The sequence below is a fragment of the Gopherus evgoodei genome, chromosome 4, assembly GCF_007399415.2.
Source record: "Gopherus evgoodei ecotype Sinaloan lineage chromosome 4, rGopEvg1_v1.p, whole genome shotgun sequence".
In the NCBI taxonomy this organism is placed as follows: Eukaryota; Metazoa; Chordata; order Testudines; family Testudinidae; genus Gopherus; species Gopherus evgoodei.
In genome coordinates this window covers 121,082,483-121,105,917 of record NC_044325.1, presented here as the reverse complement: position 1 = coordinate 121,105,917, position 23,435 = coordinate 121,082,483, and the positions used below count along the sequence as shown (strand labels likewise).

The 23,435-nt window shown below is 45.1% G+C and overlaps 1 protein-coding gene across 3 annotated transcripts in view; it reads right to left on the bottom strand.

The window, feature by feature from the left end:
- The window catches only part of LOC115650589 (NACHT, LRR and PYD domains-containing protein 3-like), a 78,944-nt gene extending 58,993 nt beyond the window's left edge, over nucleotides 1-19,951 (bottom strand). For all 3 annotated transcript variants that reach the window (XM_030560769.1, XM_030560771.1, XM_030560770.1), the window contains exons 1-5: nucleotides 19,796-19,951; nucleotides 15,942-16,031; nucleotides 13,335-13,629; nucleotides 4,173-4,211; nucleotides 1,621-3,343 (exon numbers count right to left, since the gene is read on the bottom strand). In XM_030560769.1, the coding sequence (XP_030416629.1) occupies nucleotides 1,621-3,343; nucleotides 4,173-4,211; nucleotides 13,335-13,611 (2,039 nt within the window). In that variant the 5' untranslated portion in view covers nucleotides 13,612-13,629; nucleotides 15,942-16,031; nucleotides 19,796-19,951. The remainder of the gene's footprint in view (nucleotides 1-1,620; nucleotides 3,344-4,172; nucleotides 4,212-13,334; nucleotides 13,630-15,941; nucleotides 16,032-19,795) is intronic.
- Between the last annotated feature and the right edge of the window lie 3,484 nt (nucleotides 19,952-23,435).

Below are 23,435 nucleotides of genomic sequence, written 5' to 3'. Positions count from 1 at the left end.
TATCGAAACATCTGAAGGTGAGATTTCATCTGTAATCTATTTCTTACTGTACTAGGCTTAGACTTGTGTGTTTTATTTCATTTTGTTTGGTAATTTACTTTGTTCTGTCTGTTATTACTTGGGACCACTTAAATCCTACTTTTTGTATTTAATAAAAATCACTTTTTACTTATTAATTAACCCAGAGTATGTATTAATACCTGGGGAGGGGGGTGCAAACAGCTGTGCATCTCTCTCTCTCTATCAGTGTTATAGAAGGCAAACAATTTGTGAGTTTGCCCTGTATAAGCTTTATACAGAATAAATCGATTTATTTAGGGTCTGGAGCCCATTGGGAACTGGATGTTGGAGACAAGAACACTTCTTAAGCTGTTTTCAGTTAAGCCTGCAGCTTTTGAGGGACATGGTTTAGACCTGGGTTTGCGTTTGTAGCAGGTTTGTGTGTCTGGCACAACCAGGCAGGGCACTGAAGTCCCAAGATGGCAGGGAAAACAGGCTCAGAGGTAATCCCAGCACATCAGGTGGCAGTTCCCAAGGGGTTTTACCCATGTTAAAAAAAGTAAATCTTGCAACCTTTTCCCTCAGAAGTTCTAGCTCCCCCATGTTTTGGAGCAGGGACTTGAAATTTGGCAAGGATGGAGGGTGGTCTTTGTGTCAGGACCATGCCTTTTGCTGTTCCCATGAAAAATACACCCAAATACGGCCAAGTTATAAACCTTTGAAAAATCTCTATTTGCATAAGCTCTGTAGAGACACGTTAGAGTTTTGTAGCTAAATTTCTTCTGAGTTTTGGTTGTTGCTGCTGTTTGTAATCTTGTCAATCACCCATGGTTCTCATCACACCCCCATTTCTTCATTACAGTAGCTGTCTTCTTCTCCCTCCAGTGGCCCCTTCCTTGTGTTCCCTCACCCCTCTACAGTTCCCACCTGGTTCTACCTATTCCATACCAATCTCCCCTCTCCTTCCACCAGCCCAAATAGATATAGGTCCCATATCCACAGTTGCCTCCTGACCTCTGATTTATATCTGCCCTAACCTGGGCTCTCCCCCAATCCTCATCCTCTCTGCCTCCCTCACTCATCCCCACCTCACCTTGGCCCCTCTGCTGCCATCCTTCCTAACCTCAAGCCCATCCCTCTTCTTTCCTACCCTCCCCGCTCACTTCTCCTGCTGTCTCTGGAACACCCATTCCATCTCTAAAAAGATCTCAGTCATCCAAAACCTTTTCATATCTCATTGCCCCCAGTTCCACACACTCCAGTGCAAAACTCTATGGAGTAAGTGTGATGAAGTTGGGGTACATATTGCTTTTGGTAACTATTGGAGATGGAGGTCAAAGCCAAATGAAGCACGGCAGCATTACTGACAACGTTTAGGCAACATGAAGGTAGAAATGAGTGCACAAGTCTTTTCCCTTAACTTCTTATTTCCATGCTTTTAAGATTTGGGGGTGGATGGGGCATAGTCCTTCCCAGGTCTTAGATGTGTCACTAAATGGAGTCACTTTTAAGCTGGGTCATTTGGCCATTTTTGAGATATGAAAATGAGGGGTGGGGGAAATCGATTATTAAAAAAATAATAAGTTACATAGGCATTTTTAGAGCTCAGATAACACTCACCCATGTGGCCGCTTGCATGGTCTTGGGGAATCTTCATTCAGGTCTTCAGTTAGAAATGTACAAGTGTCTAGATAAACTGACTCCAATTTACAGGAATTCTTTAAACAGAATTGAAGAACAATTTGATCCATTTTGGTAAAGGTATGATGAAGTAATTTTAGTTCAGTTAAATGATTCATTGCACTCTGAACAAATTCTCTTTCTCCAATTTCATACAAACAGTGAAAATATTCAAAATACAAAATCGTCGTGTCCTCATCAAAAGGCAACATATCATATTTGAACAATGACAAAGAGAGTTTTTCTTTAACCCATGTTAGTAAATTATTTTTAATTTTGGGTGAAATTTTGCAGCTAAGTTTTTTCTCCATCTCCTCCATTCTCTTTTTATTTAAGAGACCAAACAGGAATCGCACTGTTAACATTAAATCATTCCTAGATTTTTCACACTTTTCAAACAATTTTTCCACAGGTTGTATAGCAGTTTCTGAATTTTCCTCTGTTTCTTCTTTCTCCAGCACATAAAACAAAGCTGCAAAAAACTCTTGAAAACTCAAGTGAATGAAGGTGTAAACACACTCACAGTCAATGCCTTTTTGAAACATGTTCTCATTCAGAAAGAGGGCATCAGGTTTATCTAATCCGTGTTTCTTGACATCTTCTTCCTCAAACAGTATATTCTTCTTCCAGATTCCATCTGCAGCCAAGGAGCAAAGTCCCTTTAAGTTACCTTGTACCTGTTGCTTTGAAGTGCTGCTGTGACCCTTTAATAAACTGTCGAGATAATGCATGTACACTCCAGTGATTGTACTGGAAGTTTGTGCAAGATCTTCATCTGCTTCCATCTGCTGTTTCAGAACCGTGCAGATGATCCAACACACAAGGGGAACAAAGCACATGGTGAAGAGCACTTCATTGTCTTTTACAAAGTTAAAGGCTTTTCTTGCTTGTTCTTCATTCCCAAAAAACTTGTAGAAATATTCTTTTCTCTCATTTTCAGAAAATCCCAGGATCTCTGCATAACGTTCATCTTTCAAACACTGCCCAAGTTTCTCCAGGGCAATTGGTCTTGTAGTAATTAGTAAGTAAGATTTGAGAAGCACTTTTTTCCTAAATAAACTGCTCAGTATGATTTCCACTGGCTGCTTCTCACAGGAATCAGAGCACTGAATACTTGTTGGTTGGTTAAAGGAAAATCTCAGTTCATCAAAACCATCAATTATGAACAGGAGTTTTTCTGGATTCATCAGAATCTCTTTAGTTGGTGCATTTTGATCAGGACAATTTTCTAAAATCAAATCTTCAACACTTCTCTGCTCTCTGACAAAGTTAATTTCCCTACAATTTATGTAGAAAACATAATCAAACCTGTTCTGATACAGTCCTTCATTTGCCCAGTCCAACATGATTTTTTTTGCTGTTAGTGTTTTTCCAATCCCTGCAGCTCCCTGGAGTACAACAATTTGTGGTGACTGTCCATTTCTATCAGATTCAAATAAATTGGCTATGGTGATAGGACTAGCACGTTCAGCCATGATCTCTGCATGTCTCCGTCCCAGGGCCATTATTTCGTGTTCTCTCTGCTTTTTGGGACGATGTTCATTTACAATGATCAGCTTTGTGTATCTGCTGTTTAGCTTCACATTCTCACCAAGACGAGAGTTCATGTCTTTTATTGTGGTATATTTGTTTCGTATATGTTCTCTGTACTTCACTCTGTAAGCTGAGTTAGTGACAAGAAGCATTAGATATTATTGTAATGTTACAATAAAAGCTATTTAAAACAAGAATACTGGTACTGTAAGTTTAAAGTGCACCTTTCATCATAAAGTGTCCCCACACAAATTAACTATGGTCCCAGTCCTTACTCACATCAGTGATCCCACTAAAGCCAGTCATGTGAGAGAAAAGTGTAAGCTCAGACCTTTTGTGTGCACGTAGAATTATATAAAATAACATATAAATATATAAAAATAAAAGAATCACTTAATCAGTTTCTGAAATGCAGCCACCCCGATGGTGAAACCTATCAGGTGTTTAACAGTGCACAATGGCATTCTGTAACAAACAAGGGCATGAAGTGATGGAGAATGACATGTATAACGGAAACAGCAATGGGATTTAAGTGCAAAGAATATAACTAAATATAACCTAAAATTGGTCCAGGGCCCAGAGGTTTAAAAAGTGCCATAGCACCTTCAGTGACCACAAATGTTGACCTCTAGTTATTTTGCCTCGATTAAAAGATGGTGTCCCTAGCAGGAGAGTGTATTCCAGCATCATGCTGCTGCACTGGGTCAGTCCTGCCTGAGACAACAGCTCCACCTACTCACCAGCACCATGTTCTGCAGCACCTGATTCTTTCCTGGAGATCTCCCCATTCATTTCTTCATGCCCCATCCCACCCTGAGTAACCTGTGTGATCTGATGAGACTGCGCTCTCAGATGTTACTTATTATTTCTACTAGTAAACCGAATGTCTGGCTGATCTAGCCTAATGCTGGTAATCACTGGTAATTACACAATGCAATTCCTTATTGAATGCCACATACCATTTGCTGATCTTTCAGGTGTTTGCCGAGGACCCAAACCTGAAAGAGAAATTTCACATGAATGTTAGTGTAACAACAATCACAGTGTGTCACACAATTCAGGACATTGGGACGAGTCATTCACACTGGGTTCTCTGCAGTAATAAGCTCCCTAGAAAACCCATGTCTGAGGCAGGCAGAGAGAATTTCTTTGGAGACACTTGTTCAGTGATCTGTTCAAAATGGCCATCAGAAGCAATATTCTTTTTTCTTTTAAACCACTGGAGCAGCCTCTTACAGTATGTCTACACAACAGTGTAAGCCTGGACTCAGGTCTAACCCTTCTTCTGCTGTGCAACAATTGTGCTAACCTAGCGCTAAGATCTAGGGTCCCAGGACCCAGCAGGGCTGGAGGGTCTGAGCCCATGTTAAGCTGAGACCTAGGATCCAAGCCTTATTGTTTTCCTGTGTGCACGTAGCCCTGGCTTGACTTGGGTCCTGAAAGTCCTCTGGGAGTATCCCAGAGATCCTGGTGGCAGAGGAGCAGCGCTGCAGGTAGCCAGCCCAGCAGCCGGAAGCACCATTACTGCCTGGCCAAACACAATCCCTGTTCCTGCTCCTCTCCCGGTGGGAGCAGCTCCTGCTCTGGCTCCTCCTCACTGCTGCACAGAGCTTCCCTGAACCAAGGGGCAAAGCCACCAGGTGGGAGGCAGCTCCCAGTCATTGCAGCATTGGGAGTCATCCCTTCCTGGCCATGCTGAGCCAGGAGCCCTGCTGTTCCCCCTCCCTGCAAAGCAGCTGCTTGGTCCCTACTTTGCTCGCTGGCCTTTGCCCCCAGCCCCTCTGGGGTAGCATGTACAGGGGTGCCGGGGCTGCATGAGCGAGAGTCAGTGGGAGTCAGAGTCAAAAATTCCCCCACAGCCTCCTTCAGTGGTGGCAGCTCCAGTCCCTCCTTGCTGCATGGCACCTGCTTGTTCTCACTGTGCTCTCTGGCCCTTGCTCTCAGGCCCGCGTGGGCCCCATGTCCAGGAGTGCCCAGACTGCCTGCACTGTCAGGGTGGCAAGTGGGAACCAGCCACAAACCTTCCCCACAGCATCCTTGTAACAGCATGGGACTGACCTCTCACAAGTGCCACTTCTGGTCAGGTGCATCTTCAGTATTTATATAGCTCCAGCCCTGGTATCAGGCCGCAGCCCCACAGCTTCCTGTTTGGCAGCAATGGATACATCCTCTCTTGGCCCTTCTGGCCCCAGCTGGGCCACTAAGTAGTTCAGATCCCCTTCTTGGGAGTCACAGCTGTCCAAACTGTACACCACTTTGCCAGTGGCCTATGGGGGGACCTAGCCTCACCCATTACTCCAAGTCTGGGTCCAGGGACCCTAAGAATAGCAGCCCCACACCACTGTGTCCCTTTAACTAAGCTGCTTTCAGTTCCCTAGGTCACTTCCCCATGGCCCCAGCCTTCACCAGTGCTTCACCCTTAGCTCAGGGCTCTTCTATGTTCTGGCCCAGCAGTCAGTCAGGACCTCTCTCGCTCCCCCAGTCCCTACTGGCATTGATGTGTCCATGGTGCTGCAGTTCCCTTAGTGTGACCAGCCAGGAGAACCATCTGCAGTCCTTTGGCTCCAGCCAGGAACTGCTTGTCTCTGGCTTTGCAGCTCCTTTTTATATGGTCTTCCTGGGCCCTGATTGGCTGCTTCCCCTGCAGCCACTTTAGGCTGCTTGGAAAACTCCTCTACTACTCTTTTCCTGGAACAAGAGTGGCAGGACACTGAGGCCTCCAGCCTAGCCCCACCCCTCCCATCACACTCCCTATGGTGGTGACTTTGGCTCCTCCTTGCTGCTGTGCAGAGCTTGCCCAGAGCAGGGAGCAAAGCTGAGTGGTGGGAGACGGCTCCCAGCTGCCAGGATGTTCAGAGTCATTCCTCCTCTGGCTGTGCTGAGCTGGGAACTCTGCTGGTTACCTTCCCTGCAGGGCAGCCACTTGGCCCCCCTCTACTCTCTGTTCCTTGCTTCCGGGCCCCTACTGCCCTCCCTGGGGCTACGTGTGTAGAACTGCCTGGGCAGTGTGCACTGTGAGTGCAATGAGTAGTAGTCAGCTCCAAAACATCCCCAGAGACGCCAGGAATCCTTTATCTCTATCTCCCGGATGCGGTGGGGGAAGGGATAAGGGATCCTTGGGGGGTGCTGAAGCACACTGCACCCCCAGCCCTGGGGAAACACTGCAATGCTCCGTAGCAGGTAGCAGCCAGCCTGGAGTAGGGGCTGTGTGTTTTTCCTCTGATAATGTCCTTTTATGTCAAACTTCAAAACATACAAAAATACATTAAAAATTTAAAAAACAGCTTCATTGACCGTCCCATTTTAAAAAATTAAGAATTGCAAAGTTTCATTTAATAGTTTGGCAGCCCTGGAGACTGATGTCCTAATTATCCACAGAACAGAAGCACCTGGGAATTTTCCTGCCAGTGTGACTCAGCTGAAAGGTGCAGAGCCCAACTCTCAGATTAGATGACAGTTCAGTATACAGCCTTCACACACTGCAGTCATTCTACTAAGACAGCCACCAAAGGTGCTAATTGTGCATTGGATGTGCTCGTGTGCTCCTTATGGGCACCTGAATCCCATCAACAGCACCATCACAGTTAAGAAACAGGGTGGGCATTAGGTTTGCCCCACAATTCAACATATTCACAGGGCTAGAGTGTTGACACTGGGATAGGGGGCACCAAGCACTCTGAGATAGGGTTACTTTGACTTAGGTCTGTGCACTGCAGTGTGGAGGCTAGAACACTAGGTTCAAGCACAGGTCAGACTACCCTTAACCTAGGGTTAAAATGCAATGTAGAAGCTCAAACCCAGGGTTCCGTGACATGGGTCAGCTGACTCAAGTCCCACTACCCTAGGCTTATGTTTCTATGTAGACATACCCATCGTGTCTTTCTTTATTATATGTGAGCACTGAGATCTGCTAATGAAAAGCCCTATATTAGAGCTGGGTATTATTATAAAAACAAATAATCTGAAAGGGTTGAAAGCAAACCACCAAAGAACAAAACAAAAAATGTTAACAACCATAAAAATGTCAGTACTGCTGCATTTAGTCGTCCCCAGTTATCTGTGAGCCCAGATAAGTGGTGTGGAAGCTTTCTCAGCTGTATAATTAAAAGGGCAGATATTTTGAAGATATCTTCTCGCAACTGTATATCAGAAGCTTGTATTGAACAAAAAACACTTTACACACTCAAGCCTTCTTTATATATAATACAGCAGGGCAGAATTTTTTTTAAATAAACCTTGCCCCCCCCACACACAGGTAAGCAGCTCAAGATGGTAAATGTATTATGATACTTACTAAAACTTAATTCTGGGCTGTCACATGGCATGAAGAATTTAGTCCTCAAATAATATTTTATAGAATTTATAAACACCTGAAAACAGGGAGCCTGATTCTCCACTTCCCTGTACCTTGTGTAGCCATTTATACATGTGCAAAGTGCACCACATTATCAGCCTTGATATGGCCCATTTGTGCCTCTTTGATGATGCAGGAGGGCCATACAGCCATTGTAAGCAGCCTCCTGGGGATTTCCACTGTGTGGTAGGAATCCTTAGGGAGAGGGACAGGGAAGGCCAATGTAATCAGAAGTACCTCACTGCACATCAGTGTAGAAGCTGTGCTGGGGACATAGCTGAGTGTGTGCCTTGCCAGTCACCTGAATGGATCCTTATGGCTCCGCTGCTAGAATAGGCTATTGTAAAACCACCTTCGTCTTACTGCCATCAGCTGCATCGGATGCTGCTTTGCACAGCTGAGGATTGAGCCCAGTGAGTGCAAAGGGGCTACAAAAAGCCACCAAATCAGAAATCACCACTTAGCTTATTCTAAATGTAGCATTGGACATCCACTGAGTGCTCATTAGACAGAGATTAATGGCTACACAAAGTATAAAGCAGTTTAGAATCAGGACCATTAATGTGCTCCTAACAATACATCATCCTGGAATGTTGTGGGGCTAACATGATACTGTTATTTCTGGATGGGATAGAATTTTCATCCTTAGCCCTTGTTTTAAGAACATAAGAACATAAAAATGGCCATACTGTGTCAGATCAAAGGTCCATCAAGCCCAGTATCCTGTCCTCCAACAGTAGCCAATGCCAGGTGCCCCAAAGGAAATGAACAGACAGGTTATCATCAAGTGATCCATGCCCAGCTTCTGGCAAACAGAGGCTAGGGACACCATTCCTGCCCATCCTGGCTAACAGCCATTGACGAACCTATCTTCCATGAATCTATCTAGCTCTCTTTTGAACCCCTTTATAGTATTGGCCTTCACAACACCCTCTGGCAAGGAGTTCCAGAGGTTGACCGTGTGTTGCATGAAAAAATACTTTCTTATGTTTGTTTTAAATCTGCTACCTATTAATTTCATTTGGTGGCCCCTTGTTCTTGCATTATGAGAAGGAGTAAATAACACTTCCTTATTTAATTTCTCTAGGCCACTCATAATTTTATAGACCTCTATCATATCCCGTCTTAGTCGTCGCTTTTCCAACCTGAAAAGTCTCAGTCTTATTAATCTGTTCTCATATGGCAGCTGTTCTATACCCCTAACTATTTTCGCTGCCCTTTTCTGAACCTTTTCTAAATACAATATATCTTTTTTGAGATGGGGCAACCACATCTACATGCAGTATTCAAGATGTGGGCATACCATGAATTTATATAGAGGCAACACGATATTTGCTGTCTTATTATCTATCCCTTGCTTGATGATTCCCAACATTCTGTTCGCTTTTTTGACTGCCGCTGCACATTTTCAGGTGCTTAAAGAGAAGTTATTGAACAGTAACTGGGGGTTGTTCAAGAGTGTTGCCCCTGCATATTCTAACTTGATTCCCACAAAGGAACTGCGCTGTGAGCTTCCAAAATCCTCTAAAGAGCATTGTTCATTGGGACCGCTCCTCTCTCTCCCTCCCCTCAGGCAGGGTTCCCAGAGCATAAAGTGGGGATTGTCCTCCCATCGCTCTTCCACTAATTCAGGAATACTTAACCTAAGACTCTTAAAAAGTGAGGTGAGTGAGGAATGTGAATTTGTAGAGCGAACTCTCATGCAGAACCTCAGTTACTGATGATTAACTTCTCTTTCTTCTTCAAGGTGCCTCTACCCATTCCCACCTGTGTGCATTCAGCAGGCAGTACAACCCCAGGAAAGGGCTGTGGAGTTCCAGGTGAACAAAGATTGCAGAACTGCCACAATGTACAGCAGCTCTGGATGAGGCTACAACTACATTGCATACAGCAGCTCTCAGCTCAGATTAAGATTAATAGTAATGACTATAACCTTACTCATCCAAATCAGATTCCAGTTGAAGGAAAAAATCTGCCTCAGGCATGTACAGGTCTTCAGATAGCAGCCTTGTAAACTCTCTTATGAATACAGTAAGAAAGCATGTTATGGAAATTGTCTTAGGTCTAGTTGAGTATTCACCAATATTTTCAGGGGGCTGAATACCTGCCAAGTAATAACAATTGTGATACAGAGTCTGATTCATTTGGGCTGTGATGGATTGACCACTGGTTTCACCCTCTACAAAAGGATCTTCTGTGGCCAGGTTGCCTAGTGGCTAGATCTCTGGCCTTCCAGACTGAAAGACCAGCTAAAAGGGTGGGACCCAGACCCTCTCTCTCTATTGGGTCCCAGCCCAGGGCCCTGTGTAGATCAACCCCTGATGGGGAGAGAGAAAATACAAAAACCAGAAGATCACAGAGTATCAGGGTTGGAAGGGACTTCAGGAGGTCATCTAGTTCAACCCCCTGCTCAAAGCAGGATCAATCCCCAGACTGATTTTTGCCCCAGATCCCTAAATGGCCCCCTCAACAATTGAACTCACAACCCTGTGTTTAGCAGGCCAATGCTCAAACCACTGAGCTATCCCTCCCCTGTCATACTTGCACCAAACTAATCTCCACAATGGATCAGTCAGTTCAGGATAATGACCTGAGAGTCTGTTGGAAGAAGAAAGGGCCTGACAAACAGGGAAAGACATGGCTGATCAGCTAGCCTGGGTGAGAGCCCTAACTTGCACTCCCTGGATTTCCAAGCTCTTCCTATAGCTACAGTAATGATAATTACCCAAGAGCAAGATAAGAACTGGGAATCAGAAACCATGGTAGTCACTCCTGAAAGACAGGATTCTCTCAAAGCACCCTGGTCTTTGCCTATGAAATTTTGCAGAGGCACATCTAGAAGGACCTAATGGGGTCCAAGCTTTATCAATACATAGAGGACCCTGTGACCCATCCTATCACATCTGAGAAACTGACAAAAGGCCCAGAGACCCATTTCTCCCAATGAAATTACAATAACCTGTCTGTTCACAGAATGCGTGGAAGATTTACCTGCCAGTGGTGCAGCTCATACAACAGACACACTACCACTACATCATGTTTTCAGTAGATGCTGTCTGCCCCTTGGCAGAAAGACAGAGGATCTCACTTGATCTCAGAGATGATACATATGCTGTGCAAGACACTACGACTAAAACAGAAGTTCCGTATTCTACATCACCCTCAATCCTCCAGACAGGTCAAGTACATGAACTGGACAAGGACATTTATCACTAAGATATTGGTCTCAGAAAATGCCCACCACTGGCTGGGACTTGAAACTGCCACTAGTATTAATTGGCCATGGGATCAATTCCAAACAATCCATTAATGTCACCTTTTCAAGCTTCTGATAGGTATGACTAGAGTCCTCCCCATGAATCTGCTATCCCAGACTCCAGACACAAGCATTACAATTTGTCATCCAACAATGCTTAGTAGAATTAAAACATCTCTTGCAAACCATATTTTCATTTGCTTGACAGAAGCCAGAAAAGAATGCCAAGGAGCGAAAGCCTTGCTATGCTAGAAACTTTTCCGAGGGAACGTCATACTGGGACAGAGTATTTTATTTTGACTATACCAAAAAGAAGAAAAGGGTCAAAAAGTTCCAACTTAGGTGGAAAGGGTGTTACCTCATGTCATGGTATAATCCCCACTCTGAACCTTAGCATCCAAAAGATGGGGTACCAGCATGAATTCCTCTAAGCTCAATTACCAGCTTAGTACTTGTAGCGCTGCCACCAACCAGGAATTCCAGTGCCTGGTACACTCTGGTCCCCCCTAAAACCTTGCCCGGGGACCCCCGAGACCCAGACCCTCTGGATCTTAACATAAGGAAAGTAAACCCTTTCCCTCACCGTTGCCTCTCCCAGGCTTCCACTCCCTTGGTTACCCTGGAAGATCACTGTGATTCAAACTCCTTGAATCTTAAAACAGAGAGGAAAATCCACCTTCCCCCCTCCTTCTCTCTCCCCCTCCCAGACTCTCTCAGAGAGAAAGTAATCCTAACACAGAGAGAAAATAACCTCTCTCTCCCCCTTCCCTCCTTTCTCCCCACCAATTCCCTGCTGGATCCAGACCCAGTCCCCTGGGGTCTCACTAGAATAAAAACACAATCAGGCTCTTAAATAAGAAAAGCTTTTAATTAAAGAAAGAAAAAACAGTAAAAATTATCTTTGTAAATTTAAGATGAAATATGTTACAGGGTCTTTCAGCTATAGACACTGGGAATACCCTCCCAGCCTAAGTATACAAGTACAAATTAAAATCCTTTCAGCAAAATACAAATTTGAACTCCTTCCAACCAAATACACATTTGCAAATAAAGAAAACAAACATAAGCCTAACTCGCCTTATCTACCTCGCACTCACTATTCTGGACATATAAGAGACCGTATCGGAGAGATTGGAAAGAAACCTGGTTGCATGTCTGGTCACTCTCAGAACCCAGAGAGAACAACAACCAAACACTAACAGCACACACAAAAACTTCCCTCCCTCAAGATTTGAAAGTATCCTGTCCCCTGATTGGTCCTCTGGTCAGGTGACTGCCAGGCTCACTGAACTTGTTAACTCTTTACAGGCAAAAGAGACATGAAGTACTCCTGTTCTATTAACCCTTAACTATTTGTTTATGACACCTCACCACAGGCAAAACCTCCCCTGTAGCATATGAAGTCAAAGTGCTGGAGGGAAGGCAAAGACCCATCTGCAAGTTGTTTCACAAAGCCCTGGAAAATCCAAATTGCCCCTTCAACTCAGGAAAAAGACCTGGGCTTCACTATGGACAGCTCAATGACAACTGCTGATTGCTCTGTGACAACTTCTGCTTAATGTGTAGCAGTGGTACAAAAATCAGACAAAATGTTAGATTACATAAGAAATAGAGTGAACAAAATATATGGCATTACATAAATCAATGGTGGGCCCTAACCAGGAATACTGTTCATCCCAACACCAAAAGTACATAGCAGAATGAAAGTGAGTTCAGAAAAAACAGCAAGAAAGAATTGGGGCATGGAAAAACTCAAATGAAGAGACCAAACAGACAAGAATCCTTTACCTTTGAGAGAAGACAAATGAGAACAGTCATGACAAAACAATGTCTAGTATAGAGAAGATAGAAGACGGGGGAATAGAAGTTACCAGTCTGATATGATATCAAGGGAACATTTAGTGAACTTGAAAGACGGCAAATTAAAAACTGATAAAAATACTTTCTCCACACAATGCTTAATTAGCCTGTGGGACTTATTGCCACAGTGTATTGAGGCTGAAAGTTTAGCAGAATTAAACAAAGAATTATTATTTATAGGGATAACAGACCTATCTAGTTACAATACTAAACATTTAAAAAACGAACAAGAGTTCTGGAAAGGATATAAACCTGATCCCTCCCCCAACTCTCCCCACACCTGCCTTACTACTGGGGTCACAAGAAAACTCACTCTATGGGCAGGTTGTCCCATAACTGCCTACTCTAGGGTTTCTAGCACCTTCCTCTCAAGTATCTGGCAAGGGCCACTGTCAGAGACAGAATACTGGACTTGAGGGACCAGTTGTAGATTGGTAGCTCCTATGTTCCTAAAAATGCATGTGCAATCTGGAAGGTCAGGCCTCACCTGCTCTGCAGTTTCCCTTGATTCACTCTGACTCCCGCCAGGTTGTGGAATCTCTTAGGTGTCATTAGTCTGCTACTGCTCCTGCAGCTGCCCCTGCTACTGGTGCTGTGGGGGATATCAGGGAGAAATGACTCTCAGGAGTTAGTCACTTTGGATTTCTTTACCTGTCTCTTTTTCCTGTTTGAGTTTCATGGCAGAGTTGTTGAGATTGAGGTTAGTGAAGATTTTGATAGCTATGTCCACAGCGTTCTCCTGGTCATAACGTTCTTTCAGGAGTCTCACAGCATCTATCCTGTCAACCTTCTCCAGTTTACACCAGGGGATTGAAGGTTTGTCATCAAAGGCAAACTCAGATAATTTGTGTATAAATTTTTTAAAGTCTTGCTCTGCAAGATCCTCCAGTCCCTGCAGGAGGACGTCAGTCGGTGTCTTTCTGCTCATCACGAGGATATTAACTATCTGAAATGGAAACAAGCAAAGTAGAGGATTAAGGCTAAATTGTGGACATCATAAAGTTGTGATCCCATCTATTAAGGGCACCCAGTGACTGTGAAAAACCACCTTTCCATGTATCCACAGCTACCACATTTTGTGCAATTCCATGTGTCATATTTTATCCAAGTTACTTACTGAGATAATTTGTACACTTATAAGTTAGCATATAACAAGCTTCAGCTTGTGGGGATCACATCCTGGCCAAGCAGTGGCAGGGGTATGACAGCACTGTACAAAATTTGGCAGTTGTGTCTGGTAGAAGCTGGTGGCTCTCTGAGTCACTGAGTGGGTGCTGGGGCACCATGGGGTAGCTGGAAGTGTGGGGTGGATGAGTGCTGGGGTTACTTGGAATGGGCATTTGTTGGGTGCCTGGAGTTGTTTTCTGGCTGTTGGGTTGGTGCTGAGATGTCTGGTGCTAGGGTGAGGATGGCAGCTCCTGAAGGGAGGGAGTGGTGCTGATGATTGTTCAAGGGTGGCTGATGCTGAGTTGGGCGGGAGGGTGGGGTGTAAGCTGCTGTTGCAGAAGTTGGTGGGGGTCTCCCACCTTATGCTGCTCCCATGTCTCTCTGCTCCTTCCTACCCAGGACCCAGCCAGGCCAGACTGTTCTCTAGAAGACAAAATGCACAAGTGCAGCCTCTGTCCACAGCTCTGTCAAAAGGCAGGGCAGGTGGGACAGTGCTGTCTGATGCCTGAGTGTCCTGAGAGACGTTCAGTGCTTGGCAGCCCTGTGACCCAAGATCAGACCAGAAACAAGATACCTGGTGGTACTCTCTGAAACACCAGCCACAGGCAAAGCTCTGCCCACAGCTGTCTCTGAGCATCAACACCATCGGAGGAGAGCTCAATGTCTACAGAGTAGATAGAGGTGGCTGGACAGAAGGCCTCCCTTATACACACACCTTGTCTGAAGGTGATGGGTTCAGTCAGGGCCCAATTGAGCTTGAGCACTGCACAGAGATGCACAGCACCCAGAAGGACCACGCAGAGCAGGCCCAGAGCTGAACCCAAACAGAGCTGCCGGGATATGCCAGTGATCCACCATGTCCAATGCTTTTTTCCAAGTTGAGAGTCAAGGAAGTGCATGATAGACCAAGTCCCTGCCCAGAAACCGATTGCTCAGTACAGTCTGGTCTGGGGGCACAAGTCTGGTCAGGGTGGATCACTACCACCAGCACGGACTGCAGTTGCAGCAAGATGGCCTTCATTACAACCTTTAGTCCATATAGAGGAGTGATGCCAGGTGACAATTCCTCAGATCACAGAGATCCCACTTCTTGGGCGCCAGCGCAAGCACTGCCTCCTCCCTGAAAGGGAGAGCACTCCATTCCCCAGAGATTCAGTCCAGCCATGGATAAGGCACCAAATGAGTGCCTCAGAACATGTGCAAGAAACCTGCAGTCAGCCTTTCGATGCCCAGAGATTGTTGGTGGGCATAAGATGCAAGTCTTCTGAACTCCAGTTGCCTTGTTCAGATGGGTCTGGAGGACAAATATCCTCTGACAAAAGTGCAGATATTCTTGATCAAAGAAAATACAAAAGGTTTCTGCATAGGCAGCAATGACAGCAAGTTCTTCTACAGTATCAGCAGCATAGGAGAACTGCCCTTTTAACCAGCAGCAAGGATCTATATAAGGCCTTGTATACACCTGCAAGTTGGAAAATTAGCCACAGGCATCCTAACTCCTGAGGTGCCCACCCTGGCGAGGCATGTAGATCACCTGGACACTGCGGCTGGAGCACCCCTGGTAATCAGTCAATCAGGATCTTAAAAGAAGAATTTTATGTATAAAAAAATAAAAGTAAAAGAATCACACCTGCAAAATTAGGATGGAAGACAACTTTACAGGGTAAATAAAAAGATTTAAAACACAGAAGATTCCCCTCTAGGCTCAACTTCAAAGTTACAAAAACAGGAATAAACCTCCCTCTTATCATAGGGAAAATTCACAAGCTAAAACAAAAGATAATCTAATGCATTTCCTTGCTATTACTTACAATTTCTGTAATTTTTAGATGTATCAGTTCATGATCTTTTTAGGAGCTGGGTTACCTTCTTGGTCTCTCTCCTTGTCCCGGGAGGGAATCAACAAAGAGAGCACAAACAAAACCTTCCCTCCACCCCCCAGATTTGAAAGTATCTTCTTTCCCCATTGGTCCTTCTGGTCAGGTGCCAACTAGGTTAATTGAACTGATTAACCTCTTACAGGTAAGTGATTCTGTACCTCTGGCCAGGAGGGATTTATGTTACTGCATACATAAAGATTGTTACCCTTACCTTTATATTTATGACAGTAACAGAAAGTCATACTCCAAAGGAGAAGGTTTGTTTAGGATGGTCCAGCAGAATAAAAACAGGAGTAATGGGCTGAAATGTAGAAAAAAAATACAGATTGAGCCCCAGTAAAACTCTGAATGTGAGAACTACACCACTACCTCGATATAACACCACTCGATATAACATGAATTTGGATATAATGCGGTAAAGCAGTGCTCTGGGGGGAGCAGGGCTGCGCAATCCAGTGGATCAAAGCAAGTTCAATATACCATGGGTTCACCTATAATGTGGTAAGATTTTTTTGCTCCCAAGGACAGAGTTATATCGAGGTAGAGATGTATCATATACTGTGGCAAAGTCTTCCAAGAGAAGAAGTTTTGGTTTGATGAACACAGAAAAATGTTGAAAATGGAATGGAGCTCATTTGTTCACAGTCAACTGGTGTCCCCACTTGTGGGGCAATATGAATAGCCACAAATTTTAGTTTCTTCCAAAATCTTAGATTTGTAGCAATGTCTGCATGTGTATGGTTTGTTTTTATTTTTCCTACTTATTATACAAATGTCATCAAAATATTCCCTGGGAGAATCTGCAGTTTAACTGTACAAAATAAAAGAAGTTTAAGAGTAGAATAATTTGACATTTGATATAGTGCTTGTTGCAATAACAAAGAAAATGAAGGAAAGACCTTCTGAGGGAGCTTTAAGAATTTTCTCCTTCTAGTAAAAATAAAGGATACACATTCTGCTTTTCCTTTAGATAACATTTCTTGATGAGGAAGCTTAAATTGTAGGAAATATTTTTGCTTTCTTCCCTTCACTAGACTGAAGCAAAATCTGACAAGGTTTATTTTGTGAGTTTACAGTGGCCATATTGTAAGCATTATAGGGGCCAGTTTACAAACACTACCAATTTAACACAGTGAAATGTGGAGCTAGGGTGACCAGATGGCCCAATTTTATTGGGACAGTCCCGCTATTCAGGGCTCTTTCTTATATAGGCGTCTATTACCCCCCACCAGGGGCGGCTCTAGACATTTCGCTGCCCCAAGCATGGCAGCATGCCACGGGGGGCGCTCTGCTGGTCGCCGGTCCCACGGCTCCGGTGGACCCTCCGCAGACACGCCTGCAGGAGATCCACCAGAGCCAAGGGACCAGCGGACCCTCAGCAGGCATGCTGCCGAAGGATGCCTGCCGTCGCCCTCTCAGCGACCGGCAGAGCGCCCCCCGCAGCTTGCCGCCCCAAGCACGCGCTTGGCGTGGTGGGGCCTGGAGCTACCCCTGTCCCCCACCCCAATCCCGATTTTTTCACACTTGCTATCTGGTCACCCTATGTGGAGCTGACAGCTCTATCACACATGCAAAGAGAAAGCTGTAGAGATAATCTTGCAAATCAGGCCACTCTAACATAAACTACTTCATCTACAAAACACAAAGCTAAAAGAACTAACTAGGGAGCCAATCCTGCAGGCCTCATTACAGCAAAATGTATCTGTATATTCCATTGCCGCCCCCAGTCCCTGAAAACATTTCTCCAAAAGGGAGGCATTACAAGCTGCCTGGTAGGTTTGGAGAATATCAGAGAGCTGAGTTATTTCCCTCATCACTCAGGAACCAAAGTTTGTATGTGAGTGAGCAGGGGAAGCTGGGCCAGGCAGGGGGAGGCCAGGCAAGGCTGGGGGGAAACCTGGAGTCTGGGAAGAGATGAGGGGAGCTGATCTTGGGGTGGGGGAGCTGGGCATGGGATTTGTGGGGGGAGGGGGGCAAGGAGGAACCTGGCTGGGGATTGCTGGGGAGAGCCGGGCTGGGAAGGGAAAAGAGGGGCAAGTCTTTGTCTGGCTCAGTGAGCAGCAACAAAGGCTCTGGAGCCTTCTGGGGAGCAGGCTGGTGGCCCCAGGGGAGAGCAGCTGTTCTGAGCAGCCCCACACTGTAGTTGCACCTCTTTCCTCTTCTGCCCTGTCCCGCCAGCAACTCCCTGCAATCTCTCCCCTCCTCTCCTTTTCCCTCTGCCTCCCTCTTCTCTGAAGTTTAAGCCCAGACACTGAAGATCCCCTTTGGACCACCACCTTTCCTCTCCTCCCCTCCCCTCCCCAGCAGGGATCGGCAGCAGTGGGCTGGGAGGAGGGAGAGGCACACACACACCAGGCTGCGGAGGAGGGAAAGTTAAAGGAAAATAACTTTCTGCCCATTCACAATATTCCAGAGTCAACAGGAGGAAACTGACACTAAAACAATTGGAGGAGGGAGATGTACCTGGTGCAGAAGAGCAGCAATCAGGGCTGCAGAATGCAAGGGAGGGAGTGACTTCGTTGCTGGGGAGGAAGAGGGACTCGCACTTGACAAGGCTGGAGTAGCTGAAAACATTTATTAGGGAAAAGAGACATGATTGTTTTTCTTGTGGATCCAAGTATCTCTAGGGCTGTCTCTGAAACTGGTAGCATTTTGAATGAGGGAGAGTTCTAAACAGTGCAGAGTTGAGTGGGATTTTAAAGGTCCCTTCAAGAATGCAGCACCCTCTTCCTCACCCGTGGGAAAGACCTTTTAAAAAAGACACTGAGCTGTGTAGCAACCAGGTGTATAAAACAGGGCAGAAAAAAAGACTGGTACCTGAATACAATTCCTTTTCTTATTAAACTGCACATCCCAAGCACCTCTTTACTTTTCAGGATCAGAGGGAAATGCTTTGTTTTAGGGAGAATGAATGGCCATTTGGGAGCTGATGGCCCAGAGTGGTGGCAGACCAGCCTGGACTCAGCCATTGGTATCAGCTATTTCCTTTTTTGTCATTCAAATGAATTTCAAGTCATGGTTGACATTGCAGCCATCATGTAAAACACTTTCCTGTGGCCTTCTGACATGCACATAGAGGTATCTCACTGCCAAGTCCCTATCCTAGGCCGGGGAAGGGGGACAAGACTGCAGGGTGATCTCCCACCTCCATGCAGCCAGTGGCCTGTGCTCCCCACTGCCATGCTGCAGTCTCCACGTTTATTTATTGACAAAATTTGCAGAATTTTAAAATATTGTGCACAGAATTTAATTTTTTGGCGCTGAATTTCCTCAGGAATATGGGGTGCTGGGCAGTTGAGGGGGGCTCTGAGAGCAGTGCTAGGCAGTGTGGAGGGTCTGTGGGTGGGAGATCGCTGGCCACTGGGATCTGTGGTGGAAATATCTGGGTGAGGGGCCATTGGGCATGAGGGTTGCTGGGCATAAGGGGGTGTGGGGTACAGAGCAGGGGGTGGTATGGCGGGGCACACTGGCAGCACAGGGCTGGGGTTGGGGTGCAGGGAGGAGGGAAATGCAGGGGTTGGGGTGAAGGCGGCACAATTAAACTGTTTTTAATAAAGTACATGTGGCAAGTTTTCCAATACTTTAAGCTTATGTTTGTGTTGCTAAGAGCAAGTCGGGCAGAAAAGCACCACATTACTAATACTGCATAGAGCCCCATAAATCCTAGGGGTGCCCCACAGTCATCCCTTCATTTGGGGAAGCAGAGAGGAACATTTCACCCTTCATATTGTTATAGCTCCTACCCCCACTGCCCCACTCGAGTTACTTTCTTCTTCTAACACAGCTCCAGGGATCTTTCAAGACATTTTGGAAGCAGAGCAAATGAAATATGTTATTCTCCATTCTGGCTTTAATACAAATATATAAACAAACTATACAAATATATAAACTTGCAAACATACGCCCTCCATTTCCAGGAGGGAGCAGAGAGCTTGCCACACCCATATATTCCTTTGTCTATCTGCACTGAAAATTCTGGCTTTCTCCATAGAACTCAACAGACTGTAATATGATCTTAGCTCAATAAAAATATCAATTAAAAAATCTCATGCACTGTGGACTCACCTTGAGGCATTGGAGAGAGCTTGTTTAGACAGAATTTGAGATTTTTTTTCCATCCAGAAATAGAGGACACCGGTTCTCTGCAATGATCACAGCATAGTTTCACTTTTGCATGTGGCCCCTGCGTTTCCTATCTCTTCAAAAGCAGTCACTGTTAGAACTAGCCCTGTCACCTGTGGGGGAAAAAAACACTCTTAAATTGAAGCTAAGGTTTGAATTATGCAGTGCCACCTGGTGTCCAGAATAACTGGTGGGCTTGCAAATATCCACCTACCACTCCCAGTGTGCAAGAGCCTTCTGTTCTCATTGGTCTTGTTTTTAAAAGTGAAAACAGAAGACCTGAAGTCCGAAGAGCAGGCAACGCAATGTTTACTGGGATTAGTTCCTTAGCAAGCAATAGCTCTACACACCAGCAGTCGGTTTCCCAGTGTTTGGTTACCATCTCTGATGCCACAGTTTACCCATATCCCCACTCCCCAGCTCTGACTAGGATGACCAGACAGTAAGTATGAAAAATCAGGACAGTGGGTGGGGGGTAATAGGAGCCTATATAAGAAAAAGACCCAAAATTCAGGACTGTCTCTATAAAATCGGGACATCTAATCACTCCAGCTCTGATGTTGCAGGGCCTGTGCCTGTGTCCCCATTCCCACCTCCTCTTTCTTAGCAGACCCAAATATAACTGAAGTACATGCCCCTAATCGCACCCCTTACAACTTATGGTCATGTTCTCTTTCAGAGGATCAGGAGTCTGGGGTCTTCATCCCACCTTTTCTGTATCCCATGGGAGGGGTAAGGAGTGAGGTCATGTTCTGGCCAAAGCCAGGCTTTTCTTCAGCTTTTAGTGGGGGAGGGATAGCTCAGTGGTTTGAGCATTGGCTTGCTTAAACCCAGGGTTGTGAGTTCAGTCCTTGAAGGGGCCATTTAGGAATTTGGGGCAAAAATCAGTCTGGGGATTAGTCCTGCTCTGAGCAGGGGTTGGACTAGATGACCTCCTGAGTCCTTTCCAACCCTGTGATTCTTATGCTTGCCCCTCCTAACTGGTTGCTTGACTTTGGCTTGAGAGAGAAGCCAGGCAGCCTTCCAGTGTATGCTCATCTTTTAAACTCCCACCATACCCTGTAACACTTTTAACTCCATCTCTTATCTCTTTTCACCCCATCTGCCTATGAGCAGATGTAACACACAGTATCTTTGTTCACACACATTAGTATAAGATATAAGAGTATCAAAAGGTCAAACCCAAAATTCTCTCTCAGGCTAACAAAGAGGCCTATATACCAACATTCCATCCCCTTTTGTTTTTCTTCTGTGTTCCACCTGCCCAGGTATCCCAGGAGAAGCATGGGACATATGGCCGCACATTTTCTGATAGGGCCATGTATCAAAATGGAATGGGTCAGTGCCCCATTTGCCCCACTGCCCCCTGTGCAGTATAGTGTCCTGCACCTTCCCTTGTATGCACGTACTGCACCTATATTCCAGTTTGTGAGTCTGACTTCTATAGTGATGGGCCCGAAAAGGTTGGGTCCATGTTATCTGTTACACTTCAGTGGAGGCCTTGATATATCACTTATATGTTACAATTAGTGGTTGTGCTTTGTGAGTATGTGCCCCCTTTAACCACCGCAGTGTACATTGCAGGATTAGTATATTCAATAATAGGCCAACAGCCATAATGATTCACAGTCACATGGAGAGCCCTGATCATTGTAATATAGTCCAATATCCAGGTCACCACCAAATACACTGCTTCTTCTTAATGCCATTCTGGAAAATATATGTTAAATGTGTCCTGTTGTTGGCAGTTGCAGCGAGCTGCCCCTGCAGTGTTCATGTATTTTTGTCCATATTATGAGTCTACTGGATATTCACAGCAAAATGGGGCATTGTCCAAGCCAGCTTGACTACTCGGTATGGAATTAGGTAATATGTTCCAGTTTGATTATTTACAGCAATGAGTTCCACTGATGCATTCATGCACCATAGTTCCAATGGCAGTGTGTGGATGTGTGCAACTTGCTCATGTGCTGGAGTAATTGTGCCCCCTACTATTGTGTACATTCCCAGCAAAACATCCCATGCCCCATATACATCACCCTTAATCACCCCCATTTTTCAACAGGCCATTGGTTCTGCCCCTCTATGGACATTGGGAGAGACATACGTAAATATTTTTTATGGACATTCAATTGATTATTGTTCAGTGTACCCCACTCCACTCTCCCCATCTATCCTCCAATGGTTCCCAGCAGACCCCTACCTTTCTCATTATTCCCATAGGACTCAGGGGGACCTGCATGTGACGCTCTGTACCTCACCATGGCCACACTCTTTGGTCCTCATTTAAAAACGATATTAAACTTTATAAAAATATGGAATTTTATAAATTTATAAATAATATTTAACCAAAGGGTTAAATGCTGAACACCAGAGCCACATCACATTAGCTGCCTGTGTCTGGCAGAAGGGTTTGTCAGTGTTGCAGTGAAGCAACCAGTTAACTCTGTGAGGTTATTTTTAGTGGTGGTTGTTACCCTGCAAACCCTGAATTTGTTCCCCCCGTCTCTGTTGCTTTTGTTTGCACCTCAAGAGAATTCCAGGATTGCCCTTCTCTGTTGCAGTTCACTGTTTCCAAGCAACTCCAAGTGTTAACGTGCTCATTTTCATTTTGAAACTTTTTTTTTCTTAACTCCCCTACAACCAAGTCGCAGCTTCTGTCTTTTAGGGTGGTCTGTTAACTCTGCTTCTGACTCCAAACGCTGTAGTGCCAAACTATCTTTAACCACCCCCTAACTCTAGTTTACAATCCTCCAGTTGCCTTTTTCTGGAGTAGCAGGTTAGACAGATACAATAGACGACAGATTCCCTTCTGATGACCATGGCTATGGCAATGACCCCCTGGCAGTACTCTGCAGCCTGATCAATAGTTCACATTTTGCTCTCAGTTACTCCTAATTTACAGGTGCAATTGAGAGCAGAGGTTGGCCCGGCAACTTGTGTTCCTAACTTCACTCACAAAAGGTGCAGCGAACAACATTTAGCGATTGTGTTGCAACATAGACCCCATTATCCTGCTTCTCACGCAGCATCCCCCGTGATCCAACCCACATCACCACCTCAAGGATTGGATGTTTCTCTAGATCTGCTGAAGGAATTATTTTGAGGAAGTTCTAGGCCTGTGTTACACAGGAGATCAAACCAGATGATCACAATGGCCCCTTCCTGCCCTCCATGTCCATGATTCCTTCAGGGGGCTTGTCAGAGTTCCTTCCCCACTCTAAACTCTGGGTTACAGATGTGGGGACCTGCATGAAAGACCCACTAAGCTTATTTTTACCAGTTTAGGTTAAAAACTTTCCCAAGGCACAAACTCCACCTTGTCTTAAACAGTTTGCTGCCACCATCAAGTGATTTAGACAAAGAATAAGGGAAAGTACCACTTGGAGTCTTATTCCCCCAAACATATTCCCCCAAGCCCCTACTTCTCCTTTCCTGGGGAAGATTTGAGAATAATATCCTCACCAATTGGTACAGGTGAACACAGACCCAAGCCCTTGGATCTTAAGAACAATGAAAAATCAATCAGGTTCTTAAAAGAAGAATTTTAATTAAAGAAAAGATAAAAGAATCACCTCTGTGA